The sequence below is a fragment of the Leucopleurus acutus genome (assembly GCF_964270905.1).
Source record: "Leucopleurus acutus genome assembly, chromosome: 1".
Taxonomy (NCBI): domain Eukaryota; kingdom Metazoa; phylum Chordata; class Mammalia; order Artiodactyla; family Delphinidae; genus Leucopleurus; species Leucopleurus acutus.
The window spans coordinates 168,935,604-168,954,939 of NC_139142.1; the positions used below are offsets into that span (position 1 = coordinate 168,935,604).

General features: G+C 41.3%; 2 protein-coding genes across 2 annotated transcripts in view; one reads left to right on the forward strand and one right to left on the reverse strand.

Moving 5' to 3' along the window:
- On the reverse strand, positions 1-17,358 carry SAXO2 (stabilizer of axonemal microtubules 2). Its single transcript, XM_082852647.1, is given in 10 exon segments — positions 1-493; positions 495-597; positions 599-807; positions 809-1,048; positions 1,052-1,078; positions 1,080-1,263; positions 1,265-1,349; positions 8,572-8,771; positions 15,042-15,221; positions 17,284-17,358. Coding segments are annotated over 10 exon segments (1,362 nt in total). The 5' UTR covers positions 17,322-17,358; the 3' UTR covers positions 1-397.
- A 146-nt stretch (positions 17,359-17,504) lies between these two features.
- EFL1 (elongation factor like GTPase 1) overlaps positions 17,505-19,336 on the forward strand; it is a 134,728-nt gene continuing 132,896 nt past the window's right edge. The window contains exons 1-2 of the mRNA XM_082850972.1: positions 17,505-17,602; positions 18,369-18,478. Coding sequence (XP_082707098.1) covers positions 18,388-18,478 — 91 coding nt within the window. The 5' untranslated portion in view covers positions 17,505-17,602; positions 18,369-18,387. The remainder of the gene's footprint in view (positions 17,603-18,368; positions 18,479-19,336) is intronic.

The following is a 19,336-nucleotide window of genomic DNA, read 5'->3' on the forward strand; positions in this document are numbered from 1 at the left end:
TCGAGCCCTGGTCTGGGAAGATCCCACATGCCGCGGAGCACCTGGGCCCGTGAGCCACAACTACTGAGCCTGCGCGTCTGGAGCCGGTGTTTCTCAACAAGAGAGGCCACGACAGTGAGAGGCCCGCATACCGCGATGAAGAGTGGCCTCCGCTTGCCACAACTAGAGGAAGCCCGTGCACAGAAACGAAGACCCAATGTGGCCAAAAATAAATAAATAAATAAAAATTAAAAAAAAAATCCTGATTTCCTGTAACAAATTTTCTAAATCTCGTTTAAAAATTTAAAACATGATTTTTTTCAGCTCTCATAAACTTTTTCTTCTACCATAGAAAATTGGTTTTGCCCTTGGGAAACCAACGTTGTTAGTTAGCTTCCTTTTAAACATGATTTGATGATTAGAAGGCCTTCACCGTGGGAGCGATCGTGTGGAAGAATTTATGACCTCGGGAATTTGTATGTTCAAAGATATAACCTGGAGGAGAAGGATAACTAGGCAGGGCAGATTTCCTGTTTCTTTGGTGCACACTCGGGAGAGTACACGGTTACGTCATCAAATGGAATATAACCCTTAAAGGGAACATTTACAGGTTTGCAACTCTGTTGGAATCAATTCATGTGGCGCATAGTGAGATCTGAAAGTGCTCAAACCATCAAACTTTCCAGATGGGTTGGGGATCTGCTGCTCCTGCTTAATATTAATAAATCTTTGACAACAACTTTCCCATGCTGGAAAATCTTCCTTCGTGGTGCTTCTTCCTTGGGAAGGAACACTGTTATTTTTTCTACGAGAAGCTGGCCTGATGGGAAGGAACAACACGTCTGGCCTCATATGGAACATAATCGATGTGGCTTGTGCTGTGTAATTGCACGATACCTGCGGGAGGGACATACTCTTGTACTTTCTTGACTTCGGGTGGTGGGATTTCCCATGGTTGAAAACTGTCACGGAATTCAGTGCTTCTTTCAAATTGAGCATTTTGGGACACTCTGGTGTATGGAGGTCTGCAGATGTTTGCATTTTCACCAACAAGCCCCTGGAAGTCATATCAGTGAGTTGTGAGATCCTCAAAAGGTTGGTTGGTTGGTTGGCTTGTAAACTTCTTTTGGCCTCGCAAACTTGAATTCTAGCTGATGAGGTACGTAATCAAGGTGATGACTTGTATCACCATTAAAGGGGACTGTAGAATGTTTGACTGCAGGGCTGGGTTTAAAACTTTGCCTAGGCTTTATCTCACAAGGTACACAGTCATCCTGAAATGTTGTTTCCAAATTTCACAGTAGGGGGATAGTAAGTTTGTTCTTGTTTATAAAGTTCACTTTTCTGAATGTCCCAAGCTCTATAATCATCTTGAAAATTAAAAAACAACAAAAAAAGAGCATGTATAAATACTGAAGAAAACAACCACCTTCTAAAAATCATGACTGACTCTTCTCATTGCCATCCTTTCATTTCTTTTAGAAATCTGAACACCAATCAAGTATGAAGTTTCACTGATTCCCCTCAGATTTACGCTTTTTTCTTCACTTCCACTTTCCTTTCCCTATACTCCAATTTAATACGTGTGATTTTCCACTTTAAGATTCTTGTGATTACATCAGGGAATGGAACATCTGAGCCTGATTGTTGATAGTTTTTGAAAGCCAAGAAGGTTGTGTTTTGGGTGAAGACAGAGTTTAGGACAGTATGGTTGTGTTCCCAGGAACTGGTTGGGATTTTTGCTCTAACTTACAAAATGCTAAAGTAAAACATGAAATCCAGGGATTACCATAAAATCAAGGGCCCTGATGTGTGGGCAAAAATGATGTAGGTATTACTACTTGCTTCGAAGGGACTCCTCAAAGAAGAGAAAATTTCAACTCCATTGTACCCTAGGAAGCCTACTGGACTCCCTGAGCAAAGACACAGGCTACAGGGTAACTGGTACTGTCCCAGAAAGATCACTGGCTTCAACTTTTCCTCTGGAGAAAACGGGCTTCAAGGCATTCCTGAACGATAAAGGGTCATCTAGAGGTGACGGGCCAAAACTGAGTGCTTTCTAAAGTGTTAGAAATTGTACGTGGAATTTAGAAATGAATATCAGAGCTGAGTCTGGGATTTAGTGTTAAATACCTTAATTCTGCTTCTTGCAGCTTACCTAAACCACGCATGGAAAACTGAAGTGCTTATATTTCAACTGAGGGTTATTTAGGTTTTCCATTTCTGGATAAGAAAGGTGGAAAGCTGAGAACTACTACAGAATTGACTTCACCCCAAAATATGTATTTCTAAATACCAAAAATTAATTTATAAAAGACAGAAGATATACAAGATAAAGAATTGGAGTCTAGGCTAAAGTCCATGCACTGTTTATTGGAAAGGCCAAAACTCAAATGCTTGTTATGTGGATACCTCCTTTGAGGAGACAAATTCCTCAGCCATAGGCATTTCTGCCAAGATTGCCAGGTCTTCAACCAAATGATTACTCCCACCACCCTCAAGCTACAAATGTGTGAATGAGAGTGGATACCTGACCTAAGAGCAGGCAATCTGTAGGGTAGTAGAGACCTGTCAAGAAACGACTTGGCAAGAAAAGATGACCTGGGTCAAGCACATTCTCGTTCTTGTGAACCTAAATTTGAAAATACGGAGCCAGATAAAAGTGGGAGAAGAATGTAAAAGGATGCCATGAAGCAGAAGTGGAGAGCTATGGTAAGTTGAAGACTTCACAATAGACTTGTAAGGAAACAGAGATGATACATGGTCAGAGGAGGCCAGTTAGTAGAATGGCAGTCAGAGAAGACGTGTAAAGGGAAGTGAAGATGCTGTGAGAGAAGCCATGTAGCTCATGGCAGAGATGAAGGGAGCAGCTCTTCCCTCAAGCTTCCTCTGTACCCGATAGCTTACCATTTCCAGTTCACATAGAGCTTTACCATAAACTCGCTTTTTCTTGAGGCACCAAGAAGGAATCTCTGTTGTTTGCAATCTAAAGTATAGAATTATAGCACTATTTTTCAGTAACTAAAAGGAAACCATAGGATGTTATTGAAGACCTATGGTTCCCTATAAACATACAGGGAGAGCCTTTGTTGCCAAAATGTCTACAAGAAAATGATGTTAATTTCATGAGAGAAAAACAGAATATTTCTCCCTTAACAAACAACTTTGGTTTTCAAAAAGGAAGCAAGAATTTGGAGACTGAGAGACAAGGTTTGACAGCATGTATCAGCAAGAATATCAATTTCAGATAACTGCAGAAAACTGATTTGCCTCTCATAAATATTCCTATGCTCATATGCCTAGAAAATTTATTATTTGCTCTAGAATATTTATTAATAACATTCTATAGCAATGCCTTAAAACATCACAGTCTTTATTAACATCATCTATTCTTAGTATCTTATGACACTTATGGAAAGAAAATATAATGCCATCCACATCTAACAATGCAGTCTGCTCATTTGGCAGCTACAGTATCACCCTTGTTAGAGAAGGGCAATCCAGTTGCCTCAGCTCATTCTTTTGCTTTCTAGCCACTAAAATCTAGAGAGGAAGCTTGCTTTCTCCTGAACAGTTTTAAGTCCATGAGGTGCTTCCATGTGTTTGCTCAGCATGAACATTTCTATGTGGAGCTCCATCTCCATCCTTATATAGCAAGCTGTTCTAGGTTCTTCTTTGAGGACAAAAGTCCTCAGCTGCATATGTGAGTTCTTTTATTAGTTGGGACTCTGTTCCCTGTGTTGTCTTATGGCACTAAGGAATTGGGGCCAATTTTTATAAAGTCAGAGGGCTCTATCCTTTCTTTCTCAATCTACAGATCATCAAACGAGCCTCACAGTTTTACCCCTACCTATAAGCTGATGACTCCCAAACTTGAATCTCCACTTCAGACCTCCCTTCAAATCCAAACCAACATATCTATCTTCCTACTAGACACCTCTATACAGATGTACAAGAGGTAAACTGAAGTTTAGTATGCGCCAACTGAATTCACCATCTTGCTCAGACTCATACTCCCCACAAATAACACATCAACAAGAAAACACTATTTTGAATTTGGTATCTCAGGTAAAGGTTTCACCCAGCTAATCTTCTCTCCCTCACTCCCTTCTCCCTGTTTCAAGTCGTTTTCCAATCCTGTCAATTTTACTTCCTAAATTTTAATTTTTGCCTTCTTGAGGCAAACATGGAATGAACAGCAACCTGATGAAATCATCAAAGATAAGAATAAGGAAATAGAAGAAACAATAACGTAAAATAAGGTTCTACAGAATCTATGGTGAGATCCTTATTTTCCTTCTTGATGTCTGTAGTTAGCGTCTTTTTTGTCTTGGTCAGTGTGGTTAGGGTTATTCAACCTTATTATCTTTTAACAGATTCAGCGTTTGCTTTCATCGATTTTCTCATTGTCCTTCTGCTTACAGATTCATCGATTGCTGCTCTTCATGATTTCTTTCCATCTACTTTGCTTTGGGCTTAATTTGCTCATTCTTCTAGTTTCATAAGATGGACCCTTAAGCTGTTAATTTAAGACTGTCTTCTTTTCTAATACAAACATTTCATGCTATAAATTTCCCTCTAAGCATTGCTTTAGAGACATCCCATACATTTTAATATCATATTTTTTCATTTTCATTAAATAAATATTTAGGGCTTTGTGGGCCATATGGTCTGTGTTGCAACTACTCAGTTCTGACACTGTAGCATGAAAGCAGCCATAGATAATATGTAAATGAATGGCATTGCTGTGTTTCCATAAAATGTTATTTTTGTGCAATTTATAATTTGTATTTGAAAGCTGGATATTGTGTGTAGCACAGTAGAGACTGGGATAAATAGTATTTATGTCCAGAAATGGATATACATCTTCACTTGCCAGGGCTTTAGTGAAGGGGGTTAAGTCAGCTCAATCAGCAGCTGAGCTAGATTTGGCTTTTGTTGTTGCTAGGCTTACCTTCGGCATACCATCAGCTTTAAATTCCTTTGGCATTATCTTGTGCTTTGGAGCGGGGGGAGAGGCGGGCTGGTTTTCTTAATTTCTGCGCCATCCTCAGCTTTAGGCATTCTCTTTGCACCTGCACCTCAGAGAGTGTCTCTCTGTAACCTTGCTTCTCTCCAATGGTACACTGTTGTTGCTTGTTATTCAGTGCTCAGTAATCTGGTGGGTGTGTGTGTGGATGGGGTGTTCCTCTGTTGTCCAGGTCCAGGCTCAACCCTTTTTTTTTAAAAAATAAATTTAGTTATTTATTTTAGTTTTGGCTGCGTTGGGTCTTTGCTGCGCACTGGCTTCCTTTAACTGAATTTATCTTTAGAATTTTTAATTTAAGAACTTATCTTTACTTGGTTTTCAGAAGTTTGACGACAGTTGCCAGACGTGGCTTTGTGTTTATTCTGGGGTTGGTTGAGCTTCTTGAATCTGGAGCCTGATTCCTTCATCAATTTTGGAAATTTCTTGACCATCACCTCTTTAAATATTTCCTGATTCTTCATAGTTCTCATAATGTTTTACTCTGTGCTGGATGTCATGTGTAAGAAAACCATAGAAACTAAAATCGATGTTATTTTCAACAGAAGACAGCTTGCTCTTTCCTATGTTACGCAGGTAGGATATGGGGCAGGTCACCTTAATCCAGTCAGGAACTGAGCGCGGCTGGCATTCAGAGGCACCTTCAGTTAGACATAGTCTTCCTCTAGTTACAAGTTTCTCAAGGACAAGACCTGTGATGTGTTTGTGGTTGAACCTTCATTTTAGTGGGACTTTCTCCCCTAAGCACCTGCTCCCAAGTGAGACTGTGGGATATTTCTGTGGGCTCTTTCTAGCCCAGTCCTCTAGCCCACCATGCCCCCTAATCACTCAGCAGACATCCCACAAGGAAAACCAGTCACACATCAGGGGTATTTACAGATTCCAGTTGGTCACACTGGCCTACATGTCAGTTGCTCCTTCCCCTAGGAGGGTCTCGCTGCTGATGCTACCCTAATCTTCAGCCTTGGCCTAGACTTGACAAATGCTCCCAGAGAAGTACACAGTTGGCCATCTCAACTCATCTAGGAAGGGCTCCCCTGTCTCTGTAATTTTAGTTCTTTGCTTCTATTTAAAAAAGGTTTTTAAAAATTTATGTATTTTTTTAAACTGTTTCAGTGGAAGTAATGGCTCTCTGCCATCTGCTATATCCTATCTGGTAGCAGAACTCAGAAATGTTAGTGGCTACCAGAAAAATGTTAAGTTCCTCAGTCTGACAACCAAGACTTCACAAGCTGATCTCAACCTACATTTTTGGAACTATACACCAATCTCTCAGATCCTGAAATGCTCTGGTTCCCACCATGTTCACTGAACAACCCTCTTATTTTTCTGGCTTTATGATTTTTTTGCTCATCTCATCCTAGCTTTTAGGATATCCCTCCTCTTTCTATATATCAATACTTACGAGTCTGTGATGCATTCCCAGACTAGCCTGGAGTGATATCTTGCTTAGTCTAAGTGTTTGAAGCCCTAATTGTTCCATTCATTTTCTAGTGAATTATTCACCCCTTCTTGTGATATCTCATATTTTTATTTCTCGGATGACTATTTAGTTCTTCAGGCTATTATTGCTCTTTTTTTTCATCTCAACTGTAAAGTTTCTAAATGTCAACAACCATGCTCAATTCAGATCTCTATTCCTTATAGTGCCCTGCACACAGAAGAGTAATCCCTAAAAAGTATCAAATCAAATACTGACCTATTTTCATTACCTACATTTTAATCTGAATGAATTTCTAAAGCAAGGCTGCTAGGGGTAGGTATGTTTCTGTCTAAGAGCCACCAGTTTCACAGAACCACATCTCCAGAATCTAGATGTCACCCTTCTCACCATCTTGTAGAGTTTTTCATTTTTGTTTTTAATCATATCCCATTTCTGCCTTGGCTCTGTTCTCTAATTCTTCAGTGACAGTGACAGAGTCTCTTCCCATTGTGATTTCTCTTCAGCTACAGACCTGTCCTTCAGTAGGTATCTACAAAACCTGCAGTACAGTCATCACGCAGAACGACGAATTATTCCCTTGGCCCTTAGTATTTGTTGTCTCGTGCCTGAAAACCTGGAAATACAAGGATCACTTTTCCTCACTAGGGAAGATGAGGAGAGAGAAGGCCAGAAGGAACCCAGGAATCCTCAACATTGGATTACGGGAGTGGAAGTACAAGAATCTATAGGAAACCCAGGTAATGAGAAGCCAGAACTAGTGTTGGTGTATATGTGTGTGTGTGTCATATGTAAATAGTCACAGCATCAAGGAATATCAATATTGTTGTATTTTTAAATAGACTATGTGGGGAAAAAAAGAAAAGAAAATCTTACTACGGTTGTTTAAAAGACCTAGTACAGACATTTCACCAATTATCTTTTATGTCAAATTATTACACAATACACTATCCCCTCTGCATACCAATAAACATATATCTTAGCAATTACTATATGCTATATTAGATTATAACAATATATTTGTTCACCACATGCATTGTCTTAAAAATGTGTCCTTTGTATAGATCTCCCTCCTGGGCTGACATATAGATCACAGCATACTGATACCATATACTTTAGTTACCCATTAAACTGGCAAGAGTGACATTTAAAGAAAAAGTATGTATTCAGTTATTACCGGTTTAAAGTATAAATCATTACTTTTATTGTGGATGGCATCACTCATACAAAAGGGCTTTATATTAGGACATACCCATTCAGTTATATCACATATCTAATGAAAAGGCTTTAAGCCTAAATATGCAATTACATTATTAACAAAAAAATACAGAAAAAATATGAACAAGATAGCCTATTGTTTAAAAATAAAGGACCCCACTCCCTGCCAAAAAGTAACAGACTATTATATAATCAGATTGATTTTTGGAAAGAAACTGGTTGTACGTTGTACAGTCCTTACTCTTCCAAGTCAGTTGCCAGGAGGCAGAAGGTATTCCATGCTGGAAGTCTCGGAGGAGCAGGTTGCCTATGTGGTGCTCCAACATTGTCTCACTGGGTGGACAAGCCTATTGTATCCTGAGGTTCAGTATCAGGGACCATCTGCTAACAGATACAAGCTTCACCCTCTATTCCAGCCTTTATCAGTATAAAGGGAGTATTTTGGTTCTCTACCTGCTAACTCTTTTGCTTTATCGGTTGGTTCAGAACTTGAATGGAGAAGAGGGTTGCTCTTTATTTGACTTTCTCAAAGGCTCCAGTATGCTCAGTAAAGTTTCAACTCATTCTGGGATGGAAGGAAAGGAACAGTACCGACTACATGTGGCATAATGTGACAGATATGACATATTGCTTGTTCAGTGGTATCCTTTGTTTTCATGGTTTGAGAGAAAACTAATTAAGTGGCTGAATTTGGACAGGAATCCAGGTCTCCTAACTCTCCATCAAGCAAATAGTTTGTTTTTTTCTCACTATACAATACTATTTAGACAACAGAGAAAAAAGTTTTTTCCTAAGCCACGGAGACTTAAGTTTGGCAATGCACCAAAATCATGATTTGATGTTAGATCTCAAAGCTGGAAGTAAGTTTTTGCTTTTTGGCTCTTTAATTTTTGAAATGGCAAGTTACCTTTATAGGCTGGGACAGTATCCAACTTCCCTTTTTTAACTTGTCTCTCCAAAGGCTGAGCTATTGCCACACGCTGCACTCTACAAGAATTAAGATGCCGTTTGTAGGTAGTACCAAGATCAATCTCCCCCTGCTTTGGTTTATATTCTTCTGGTGCATGGCGAGGCTGTCTGACTATTTCATAAGGACGAGAATCCGACCTGAAGTATATACATTTGAAACATAGCTTCACAGATTCTTTTATTTCTAAGTATTTCAATGCAGTATTAAAATTTTCCAGACTTTTTTTTACTTGAAAAGTCTAAGAAGATATTAAAATGGTGATGGTTGATAAGCTACTTGAAAGAGATTATTGAATTCCTTTATGTCCTATCCAGTGACTACATATAAGAAAAATAAATGTCAAAAATCCTAGTTTTCAAAACAGCTTTACAATGGATCCTCAGTTAATTGGATCTTACATAAATAAAATCTTCAAATAATTGAATTTTTTCCTAACCTGGAAGGAAATCTTAGGTTAAAGATTTAATGAATCTGAAAACAATTTTAACTATATCGCCTGGGTCCATTTTGTCAAAATCCTTATTCATCCTATTAAAGACTCTAATAAACTATTTGGGCATGCTCTCTTCTTGAAGTCATGCTGTCTTTCTGCTCATCATTAAGTAATCAATTAAAGAAATAATTTATGTCTAAACTCTGGCCTTTAGACATAAATCATATTCATAGTGTTGATGTGGGTCTTATCCATCTTCAGATCCCCAGAAGCCCTTGCCAGGGATAGGAGTCATATGGTACCCTAGCCACCCTGGGCATTATATAACATTATGTGGCAGAGGTTGTACTGCAGACACTGAGGTTGTCTGGTGGGGTGGTGAGACCACAGACTCAGACTGATCAGACTACCTGGGTCCAAATCCTGGCTCTGTCATTCACCAGATTTATGATGTGGGGTAACTTACTCTGTCTATGCTCCAGTTTCCTTAGATATAAAATAGGACAATAATGCCATCTACCTCATAGGGTTGTTTGAAGGACTGACACATGCATGCATGTACAGCATACACATGAGTGTTTAGTACACAGTAAGGATGATATGTTAGCTCTACAAATTACTAAAAGTCTTCAAAATTGCTTTTTTTCTTTGGGACACTATGGACTGTTTCACTCATTGTATCATTTGTTTAAACCAACTTGTATTAATCAATATTTTCTGTATATGTCCATAAGCTCCAAAAACCAAAACTCACTGAATCCCTTCTCTAGTCACGATATAACCTCTTAGACTTGTTAACTCCATTTCCTCACCCCCATCAACCCACTTCAACCTGGTTTCCAGCACTGTCACTTCTCTAACACAGCTTGAAGGTGCACCATGACTTCTATGTGATTAAATCCACCAGAGCTTTTTAGTCCTCATCTTACTTAACCTCTCAAGTCCTAATTGACATTATTGCCCACTCCCTCTATTTCTGAGAAATTCTCTCTCCCTGCCTTCCTCATTATTTCTCCTTGGTCTCCTACGCAGCTTCGCCCTCCTATAGTCAGTCATGAAGTTGGGCAGTTCCTCGACACTGGGGCTACCCACTCTCCTCTTCTCACCCAACGTTCCCTCCTGAGGACAACGCCTCTACTCCCACAGCTGCAATTACTAACTATATGGAAACACCTCTCACTCGTACGTCTCCACTCAGACCTCCTCTCTTAGCTCCGTACCAGTTTTTACAGTGGCCTGTTGGATATTCAGTGGTACCTCAAAACTTAGTATACCCCTACTCAAACTATTTCCCCCCAACAAATCTGGGCCTATTGGCTTGTTCCCTATTTTACTGACTGGCATCACCATCTCTTCAGCTGTACTCAGAAACCTAGGACTAACCCTTCACGCCTCACCTCCCTCCTACATTTTGTTCATCATCAACTCCTGTCAATTTTGCCTCTTAAATATCTCTTAAATCCGCTTTTCTCTCTCTCATCACCATTCCAAGCTTTCATAATAGCTCATTCAAATCAATTCAATACCTTCCTAAACTCACTTACTAGTTCTCTCTCCAATCTTTTCTTACATTGCACCCAAAGTAATCCTTTCACACATAAATTTGATCAGGTCATTCTTGCCCTCATCTCCCTAGCCTCTTCCTCACCTCTCTTTCGTACCCCCCTCAACAAACAAACATACAAACAAAAAACAAGAAAGAAAAGAAACCTTCAATGGCTTCTTATTGCTCTAAGGATACAGAAAAAACTGAACATGGCCTCTTTCACTAGCTTCAAATCACACTGTGCTTCCTCTTGCTTCCTCTGCTCCTGCTGGCCTTCTCTGACAATTTCCTTCTTTCCATGCTCCTTCCTGCTACATGCTGCTCTCTCCTTGGAAGGCACTTTCTTACTTAGGCACTTACTTACTTTCTTACTTCCACTTACAGTCTTAATCCAGTTAATTGCTTTACAGCCTTCAGATTTTAGCTCATTTTTCTCATTTCCCTGATAAAGTCAAGCCTCTTATTCTGGATCCGAAGTTACCTTGCGCCTATCCTTCATAGATTTGATCACTGTTGCAATTTTATACTTATTTTGAGTGATGTTTTTGACTGCCACCTTCACGAGACTGAAACGTCTGTGAGCACAGAGATCATGACTGTTTTGCTCACCACTGTATCCCAGGTGCCTAGCATAGCACCTGACACTTAACGAATGCTTATGAAATATTATTTAGTGGATAAATAATAGTAGAAATCCCATACCTCTGCTTCTCAAGACATCTGAGTTGTTCTTTGCTCTTCCCAAATACCAGCTAGAGAGGAACAGGCTAAAACACAATCAGGAAGTAGAGAGGACAGAGAAAGCTTAGAAGTCTTAGTTTCTCTAGTAAGATTAGTTAAGAGTTAGAAAGTTTACCTCCAAACCCAAAGCGACTTTCTATGGAGAAGTAGTAAAGGGTAAATGCACTCTTATTCATCTGATATATCCTAAAACATTTGACATGTCTGGAATCATACTTTCAGGGCAGACTTCCTGCCAACTCTGGCAATCATCTACTGTGCTACAGCTGTAATGCTACAAAGGATCAAAAGTCCGGTACAAGTCCAGACATCTGCTCTTTACACAGTCTCTTCCTATATTATAGAAAAGTATAGAACAGAATGACACATGATTCTTTGTTTGTACAGATGAATCAGCTGCTTTCTACTGCCTAGTCAACATGGTCACCATGAGGGAGTCAAGCAAGAGTTCCAAACCCCTCGAATATGGCTCTTGGAAATACTGCTAGTTCCCTAGTCAAACTATGAAGAAAAGATCTAATGTTTTAGTAAGTGGAAAGATGAAGATTTAAGAAATGGAAGTTTTACTTTTGTTGACATATTTGAACCTTTTGGGAGTTGGGACATTTCTTTTTTTATTTTATTTGTTTACTATTACAGGCTACTTGAACAAGGCAACTGAGAAAGCCCAGAATTGAAAAGCAATTGCCTTTTAAAGAAAGATGTGGCAGGTTAAACTTTCCTGGTTTTAACACTTCGAGTTGGTTAAATGCAAAATCTTTATTCAATAAATATGAATAGTGTGAAATTTATTTCAAATTTCTGTTATGAATCATTAAGGCATCAAGAAAGAAAGGAATAGGAGCTTCCCTGGTGGCACAGTGGTTGAGAGTCCGCCTGCCAATGCAGGGGACACGGGTTCGTGCCCCAGTCCAGGAAGATCCCACATGCCGTGGAGCGGATAGGCTCGTGAGCCATGGCCGCTGAGCCTGCGCATCTGGAGCCTGTGCTCCGCAACGGGAGAGGCCACAACAGTGAGAGGCCCGCGTATCGCAAAAAAAAAAAAAAAAAAAAGCATATTCCTGGGATCCACTTCATTGTCTACTGACTATTTTAGGTGGAGCTCTGGAATCTGCAATTTTAAACTTTCTAGATGATTCCAAATCACACCAAAGTATGAGGGAAGTAACTGGAATCACCAAAGCACTGCAAGAGTTGTCTAAAATGTTAAAGGTATAAGTACTGCAGTAAAAGTTTGAAGGTCTCCACCTTTGCTAGGTAAGTAAAATAAACTCTATCTGAAATGAAAAGAAAATGGATAGCACTAAAAATTAAAGTTGTTACAGAGCATTTCAAAAACCCTAAATTATAGAAAGCTGATGTATGAGTTCCTGGAAAGCAAGAACCTCTCTTTATTGATAATTTTACACTTAATGCCTAAGACTGTATGTACCTTGAATACAGTGTACACATTAAGAAAATAGAGAAAAGAACCCATTGAACTGACAAAGATCAAAAAAGCTGAGTCCAAACGAAAAGTTTAGGCTTAAATGGACTTTTTTGTCTTTCACACACTGAGTAAATAGTGAGTGCCTACTATGAGCTAGTAGGCATTGTAACAGGTTTCTGGAAATAGAATGCTGAGATAAGAACAGACATAGTTCCTGCTTTCATGGAACACTGAAACTAATCTAATGATAAATAATAGGCAGATGCTTTGAGAGCTTACATAGGGGACCTTTACCTAGCCTGAAAACTGGATGAGTGTCAGTGAAGGCTTTTCAGAGTGATAACTGAGTTAAGAGCTATAGGTTGAATAGGCATTAATTAGGGTAAAGAGGCAGGAAAAATTCCACGCAGGTAACATAGTATCTCGGAAGGCTCTGTGACAAGAGAAGCCTGGTACTTCCAAGAAATGAAACATGTCCTATGAGATGTAACCGTAAGAGTGCAAAGGGCATTACAGTGAAAATAAATCAGAGAAGAAAGCAGGGAGCAAACAATGAAGGGATTTTGGTATACATTAAATATAATGGGAAAATATAACAGCAGTTTTAGCAGGGAGGTGACACGATTAGATCTGCATTTTAAAAAGGTCATCTTACTCAACATCACTAAGTATTTAGAGAAATGCAAATCAAAACTACAATGAGGTACCACCTCACACCAGTCAGAATGGCCACAATTAAAAAGTCTATGAATAAAAAATGCTGGAGAGGGTGTGCAGAAAAGGGAAGCCTCCTGCACTGTTGGTGGGAATGTAAGCTGGTGCAGCCACTATGGAAAACAGTGTGGTAGTTCCTCAGAAAACTAAAAATTGAATTACCATATGATCCAGCAATCCCACTCCTGGGCATATATCCAGACAAAACTCTAATTCAGAAAGATACATGCACCCCTATGTTCATAGCAGCACTATTCACAATAGCCAAAACATGGAACCAACCTAAATGTCCATCGACAGATGAATGGATAAAGATGTGGTACATATATACAATGGAATACTACTCAGCCATAAAAAAGATCAAAATAATGCCATTTGTGGCAATATGGATGTGACTAGAGATTATCATACTAAGTGAAATAACTCAGAAAGAGAAAGACAAATACTATGTGGTATCACTTATATGTGGAATCTAAAATATGGCACAAATGAACCTATTTACAGAACAGAAACAGATTGACAGACATAGAGAACAGACTTGTGGTTGCCAAGGGGGGTGGGGGATGGGGAGGGATGGACTGGGAGTTTGGGATCAGCAGATGTAAACTTTTTTTTCTTTTTCTTTTTAAATTTATTTTGGCCACACCGGGTCTTAGCTGCAGCATGCGGGATCTCCAGTTGCAGCATGCAGGCTTCCCAGCTGCAGCATGTGAACACTGAGCTGTGGCAGCCACGCGGGATCTAGTTCCCCGACGAGGAATGGAACCCGGGCCCCCTGCCTTGGGAGCACAGAGTCCCACCCACTGGGACCACCAGAGAAGTCCCAACAGATGTAAACTATTATATATAGGATGGATAAACAACAAAGTCCTACTGTATAGCATGAGGAACTATAGTCAATATCCTGTCAATAAACCATAATGGAAAAGAATATAAAAAAAGAATGTCTGTATATGTATAACAGAGTCACTTTGCTGTACAGCGGAGATTGGCACAGCATTGCAAATCAACTAAACGTCAATAAAAAAATAAAATAAAAAATAAACAGTACATAAAAAGGTCATCTTGGCTAAAGTTAGAAAACAGATCAGAGATGCAAAAGCTAGAGTAGATACAAACATAACCATTAGGAAGCTGCTGCATTCCTCTAGGTTCTGGTCACAATGGAAAACAGATAAACACAAGAGATTTTAGGAGGTTAACAAAAACAATCAATAGAACTTTTTATATATCCCCTTTCCTTCTCATTTTTCTCATTTAACTTAATTCTCATCTTTCTGTTTTCCTCAAGTTGTGACTCAATTAGTCAACTGGTTCAACTTAAATCAACTAAATAGTTTAAAGAGTTTAAAACAAAAACACCTTATTAAAACCAGAAGAGTGGGACTGGGATTGACATATACACACTCATATGTATAAAATGGATAACTAATAAGAACCTTCTGTATAAAAAATATAAAATAAAATTCAAAAATTCAAAAAACAAAAAAACCCAGAAGAGTGGGGAGAAAAATAGGTAAAGCAAACAGTTTCTTGATACTTACTTAAATGTTGTTATTCCTTCCATTTTACAACGATATGCTGGAAATTCTTCCTTGGGCTTCAGACTCTGAGGTGGAAGAACACTGCCATACATAGGATAGTTTTCCAAATATTCAGCTGTGGGACAAGACAAGTCAGAATTTTCATAAATCCTTGTGGTTTCATGTGGGCAATGATGTCGCCTATGCAAACATAAATAACTTATCATAGTTTAACTCACATGAGCAATTGTATATACACATTGCAGAGAAAACTATGTTCTGAGATAGATGGTTGTTTTGACTGATATAGTGAAAGAAACAGACATTTGAAAAGATTTAGTTACATAGTATGAAAAAAAAAAAAGATTCAAACAGCAAGATGAAAAAGTAGCAGATGCAGGTCAAAATTTCCCTGAAGTGGTCTCTTTGACAATCTTGATCCTCCTAAAGAGAGGCAATGTATTGAAATATTAATGAGTTTGTTCTCCTTGTTTTTTTCCCCTCCTTTATTTCAAGCAGGTAGTCAGAACCCTGACATTTCCTTCTTGCAGGACTTTTGGAAGGGCCAAGGATATAAGCTGCCTGAAGTCAACACGTTCTCCTGTCTTTTTAAGCACAATTCATGAAGAGATGAAATCAGATGTCCTGCTGGAAATGAGGTCCTAAGAGGAAACAGATGGTCCTGGACTGCAAAAGAGGGAAGAGGGGACGATTCCCCAGAGAGAGGAAGGAGGCAGAAGACGAGGGGGAAGGAGTCCTTAGAAGAGCAGGCGTCTTTGCCCCATTCTATCAGTGATCCAGGAGGTGGCCGGATATCAAGAGTTGGATAGGTGGAACCCTACAACAATGGCTCCCAGCTTTGCCAAGATTCTTGTACCTCAAACATAAACTTCAAAGCAGCGGTGTTACCACTCTTGAAGGGACTATGTGAACTCCAGCAAGAGACATTTCAGTGGGAAGCATTACCAATGTTTAAAGCCCAGAGAAGACTCCTCTTGCATTGGCAATGCCTCTGCTCCCTGGACCGTTTTACTGCTTGGGAAAAAGGAAGCCTCCAACATAATGAAGACTGAAATTTCCTGACAGCTGGATAGGAAAGGAACTTAGGTTGGAAAGAAATTAATTTAAAGATTAGAAAAAAAATTAATCAATTTTTTTGGCCATCAGGGTTTTCAGATATGAATCAAATCCTCAAAGGCTGACTTATCTTCTAATCTACATCCAATTAGTAATTAAAAATAACATTTACCATGAAACTACGGGGAAACTGCTTTCCATCACCATGTGAAGTGTTTTTCCTTTGGAGGGGATTACAGTACGACAGGATTGACATATTCATAATATTTATTTAGCAAATAGTCGTCTAATCCCTGGGTCAGCAAGGAAGCTGAGGAAGGAGATGACTGCTTACAGCTTAGGCAGGACTCACTGACCAATTCTGGGTTTCAGGAGACTACCTACTACCTTTCCAGTCCGTCAGATCCCAAAGGAAAGCAGTCTGGATGGGACTGGGAACGGGAATATGGTTAGGCGGGGACGGAAAGCTAGGAACAGAAGAAAGCCTAACACAGGGCGAAAACTCATAGACTTGCACACCGTTCTACTCTCCTTCCGTTTCCTTTTATTTATTTATTTTAAATTTTGTAGGCATAGGGGCTTCCCTGGTGGCGCAGTGGTTGAGAATCTGCCTGCCAATGCAGGGGGCACGGGTTCGAGCCCTGGTCTGGGAAGATCCCACATGCCGCGGAAAAACTAGGCCCGTGAGGCACAACTACTGAGCCTGCGCGTCTGGAGCCCGTGCTCAGCAACAACTGAGGCCGCGATAGTGAGAGGCCCGCGCACCGCCATGAAGAGCGGCCCCCGCTTGCCGCAAATAGAGAAAGCCCTCGCACAGTAACGAAGACCCAACACAGCCAAAAATAAATAAATTTTAAAAAAAATTTTGTGGGCATACACTCTCCCCGTCGGATCAGGTCTCCACACTTGGCAGCCTGACATCCAGCCGCTGCTACACAGGTGTATATCATCCGCCTGGCGCCACAGCGTTTCAGTTTGCGCCCGTGGATAGGAGCCGACAAAGCAAAACTGCTTAACCCGCGGTAGCTGGCGTGTGAACAGCGAGCATCTGCGGACTCGGGGATAAGTGGGACGTCGCTGGGCCCGCGTCCTCCACCTTGGCGGGGCGGCCACTCTGAGGGCTCCGTTCCCCGAGACCCCAGCTCGCTTCCAAGCCCCGGCGGCCGCCACACCGGCCGTTTCTTACCCGCAGGTACAAATCTGACACAGACACCAGGTCCTCATGCTCCCGGCTCGCGGGACCAGCTCCACAGCTTCTCCGCAGCCGCAGCTTCTTCAGTTCCACCGCGCCGGGCTCAATCCAGGTAACCGGCGGGGCGCGCGGCTAACGGATACTCCGCCTGCTTCCGGCGACGCCAGAGACGCAGGCGGGTCAAAGGTCGTGCGTTCTCAGCCCCGCCCCCGGCGCGCGGGCGTAAGGTGGACGCGGAGGTCAGGGGGCTTGTGATCCGCGTGGTGTGGTCGGCGCTGTGATTCGAGCTGGGCTGGCTGGGCGGCGGCAGCCGGTAAGTGCGGGCCCGCAGGCGTCCGGGCGTCCTCTTCCGCCAACTCCAGGCAGTGGGGGTCCCGGGTCGCCGCGGCGGCAGGGCGTGGACGGAGCTAGGAGCGAGCCCGGGCTGAGAGCGGCTGCCGTGCGAGCGTAGTGTCTGGGCCGGCCCGGCCGTTTCTCAGTGCGGACCCGGGATTCTCAAAGAAAAAGGAAGTGAGGATAAAGGGAATGTAGAGTTGAGGGTGTGTTTTTTCTTGGTTTCCCCGGTGTGGAAAGGAATGGAACACGTTCAGTGCACCTGCACGTGACCCCAAAATGTAGTCGGGAAGCTGGGTGTTTTACCTCCAGTGAAAGCAAGTGGGAGTGATAGGAGAGGCTTGGAAAAGGATCGAGCAGGGGAAGAGAGAGATGTCGGCATCTTCTCTCCCTCCTGCATAAGACCCTTCCAGTATGTAATCACTGACCTGGAGAAATAATGCCCGAGTACACAGTACGGGGCAGAGTTCCAGGTGTCACTGTGCACCCAACCCCCACGAGCTTTGTGATTCATCGCAAAGGGCCGATCCGGAAGGATGAGTAAACTCCGCAAGTACAGTCGTGGTACAGTATTTGTTGAAGTGCACAAATTGGACTTGGGCCTGGATGGGTCTGTCCCTTCAGTAAGCATCCGTTGGGTTATTACTTTAAGGGACTCGAGAAGTCTTGTCAGCTCCCAGCAGTAGAAACTTTTATCTTTTAACGCCCCGATCTTCAGCCATTTGTAATACATGTTTAACTATTAGTCACAGGAAATAAGTGACCATGGTGCTGAACAGTTTGGATAAGATGATTCAACTCCAGAAAAACACGGCTAACATCAGGAATATCTGTGTTTTGGCTCATGTTGACCATGGTAAGAATCCTTTCTAAATGGCTTATTTTCAGTAATTAAGGGGGTGTGTCTCCACACGTGTCAGTGGAGTGATGCTGTGGGCAGTTGAGAGTGATGCTTGCTAAGTGGCAAGTCTTATTTCCTTTAAAACTTTGCTGTGGGAGGAACACAGCTAACTAGTGATTGTTATTCTTCTATGTAGTATATTTTGTTGTCTTTTAAACGAGAAGTTGAGTTTTTTAGTATTTGTCAAGTATTTTGAAATGGCTTTGTAATATAATACGTCTGTAGCCTTGACATAATGTCCTCAGAACCTGTGTTATGTGATTCTGTTTAACTCGTCCGATGTTTATTGAACATCTGCTAAGTTCGAGGTATTTTGCTAGCTATGTCAGAAGGTAAGGATTTATGCACAGGGCACCAGCCCAGCTATATAGAGAGGTGATTTGGGGCTTGAGGCAGCACAACATGAGGCAGGCAAAAAGTAGACTCTAAGGGTTGAGAGAGCTGGAGGGTCGGGAAGCTAGTAATGGGTTAAGAAAAGGGCTTTATAACAGTGTTAGAGATGACCCCCCGGACGGGTGATTCAAGATGGCAGATAGGGGCACACATTTCAAGTGGGAATAATGTCAGCAAGGGGAGAATGAAATGTATGTGACCGAAGCACGGGACATGAGAGGGGTCAGGGATGCATGGTGCTTAGCTTCTCACAGACATTACTTTCATACCACAGCATTGCCTCCTGCTAAGCCCGCGCTTGGTTTCAGACTCCCTCTTAGTTCACGTCGCCACAGCAAAGTGATAGGATTGGGAGTGTGAAATAAAACCTATATACCATCCTGAAGGTGAGGGAGTAAGAGAGAAAAGTGAAGAGGTAGG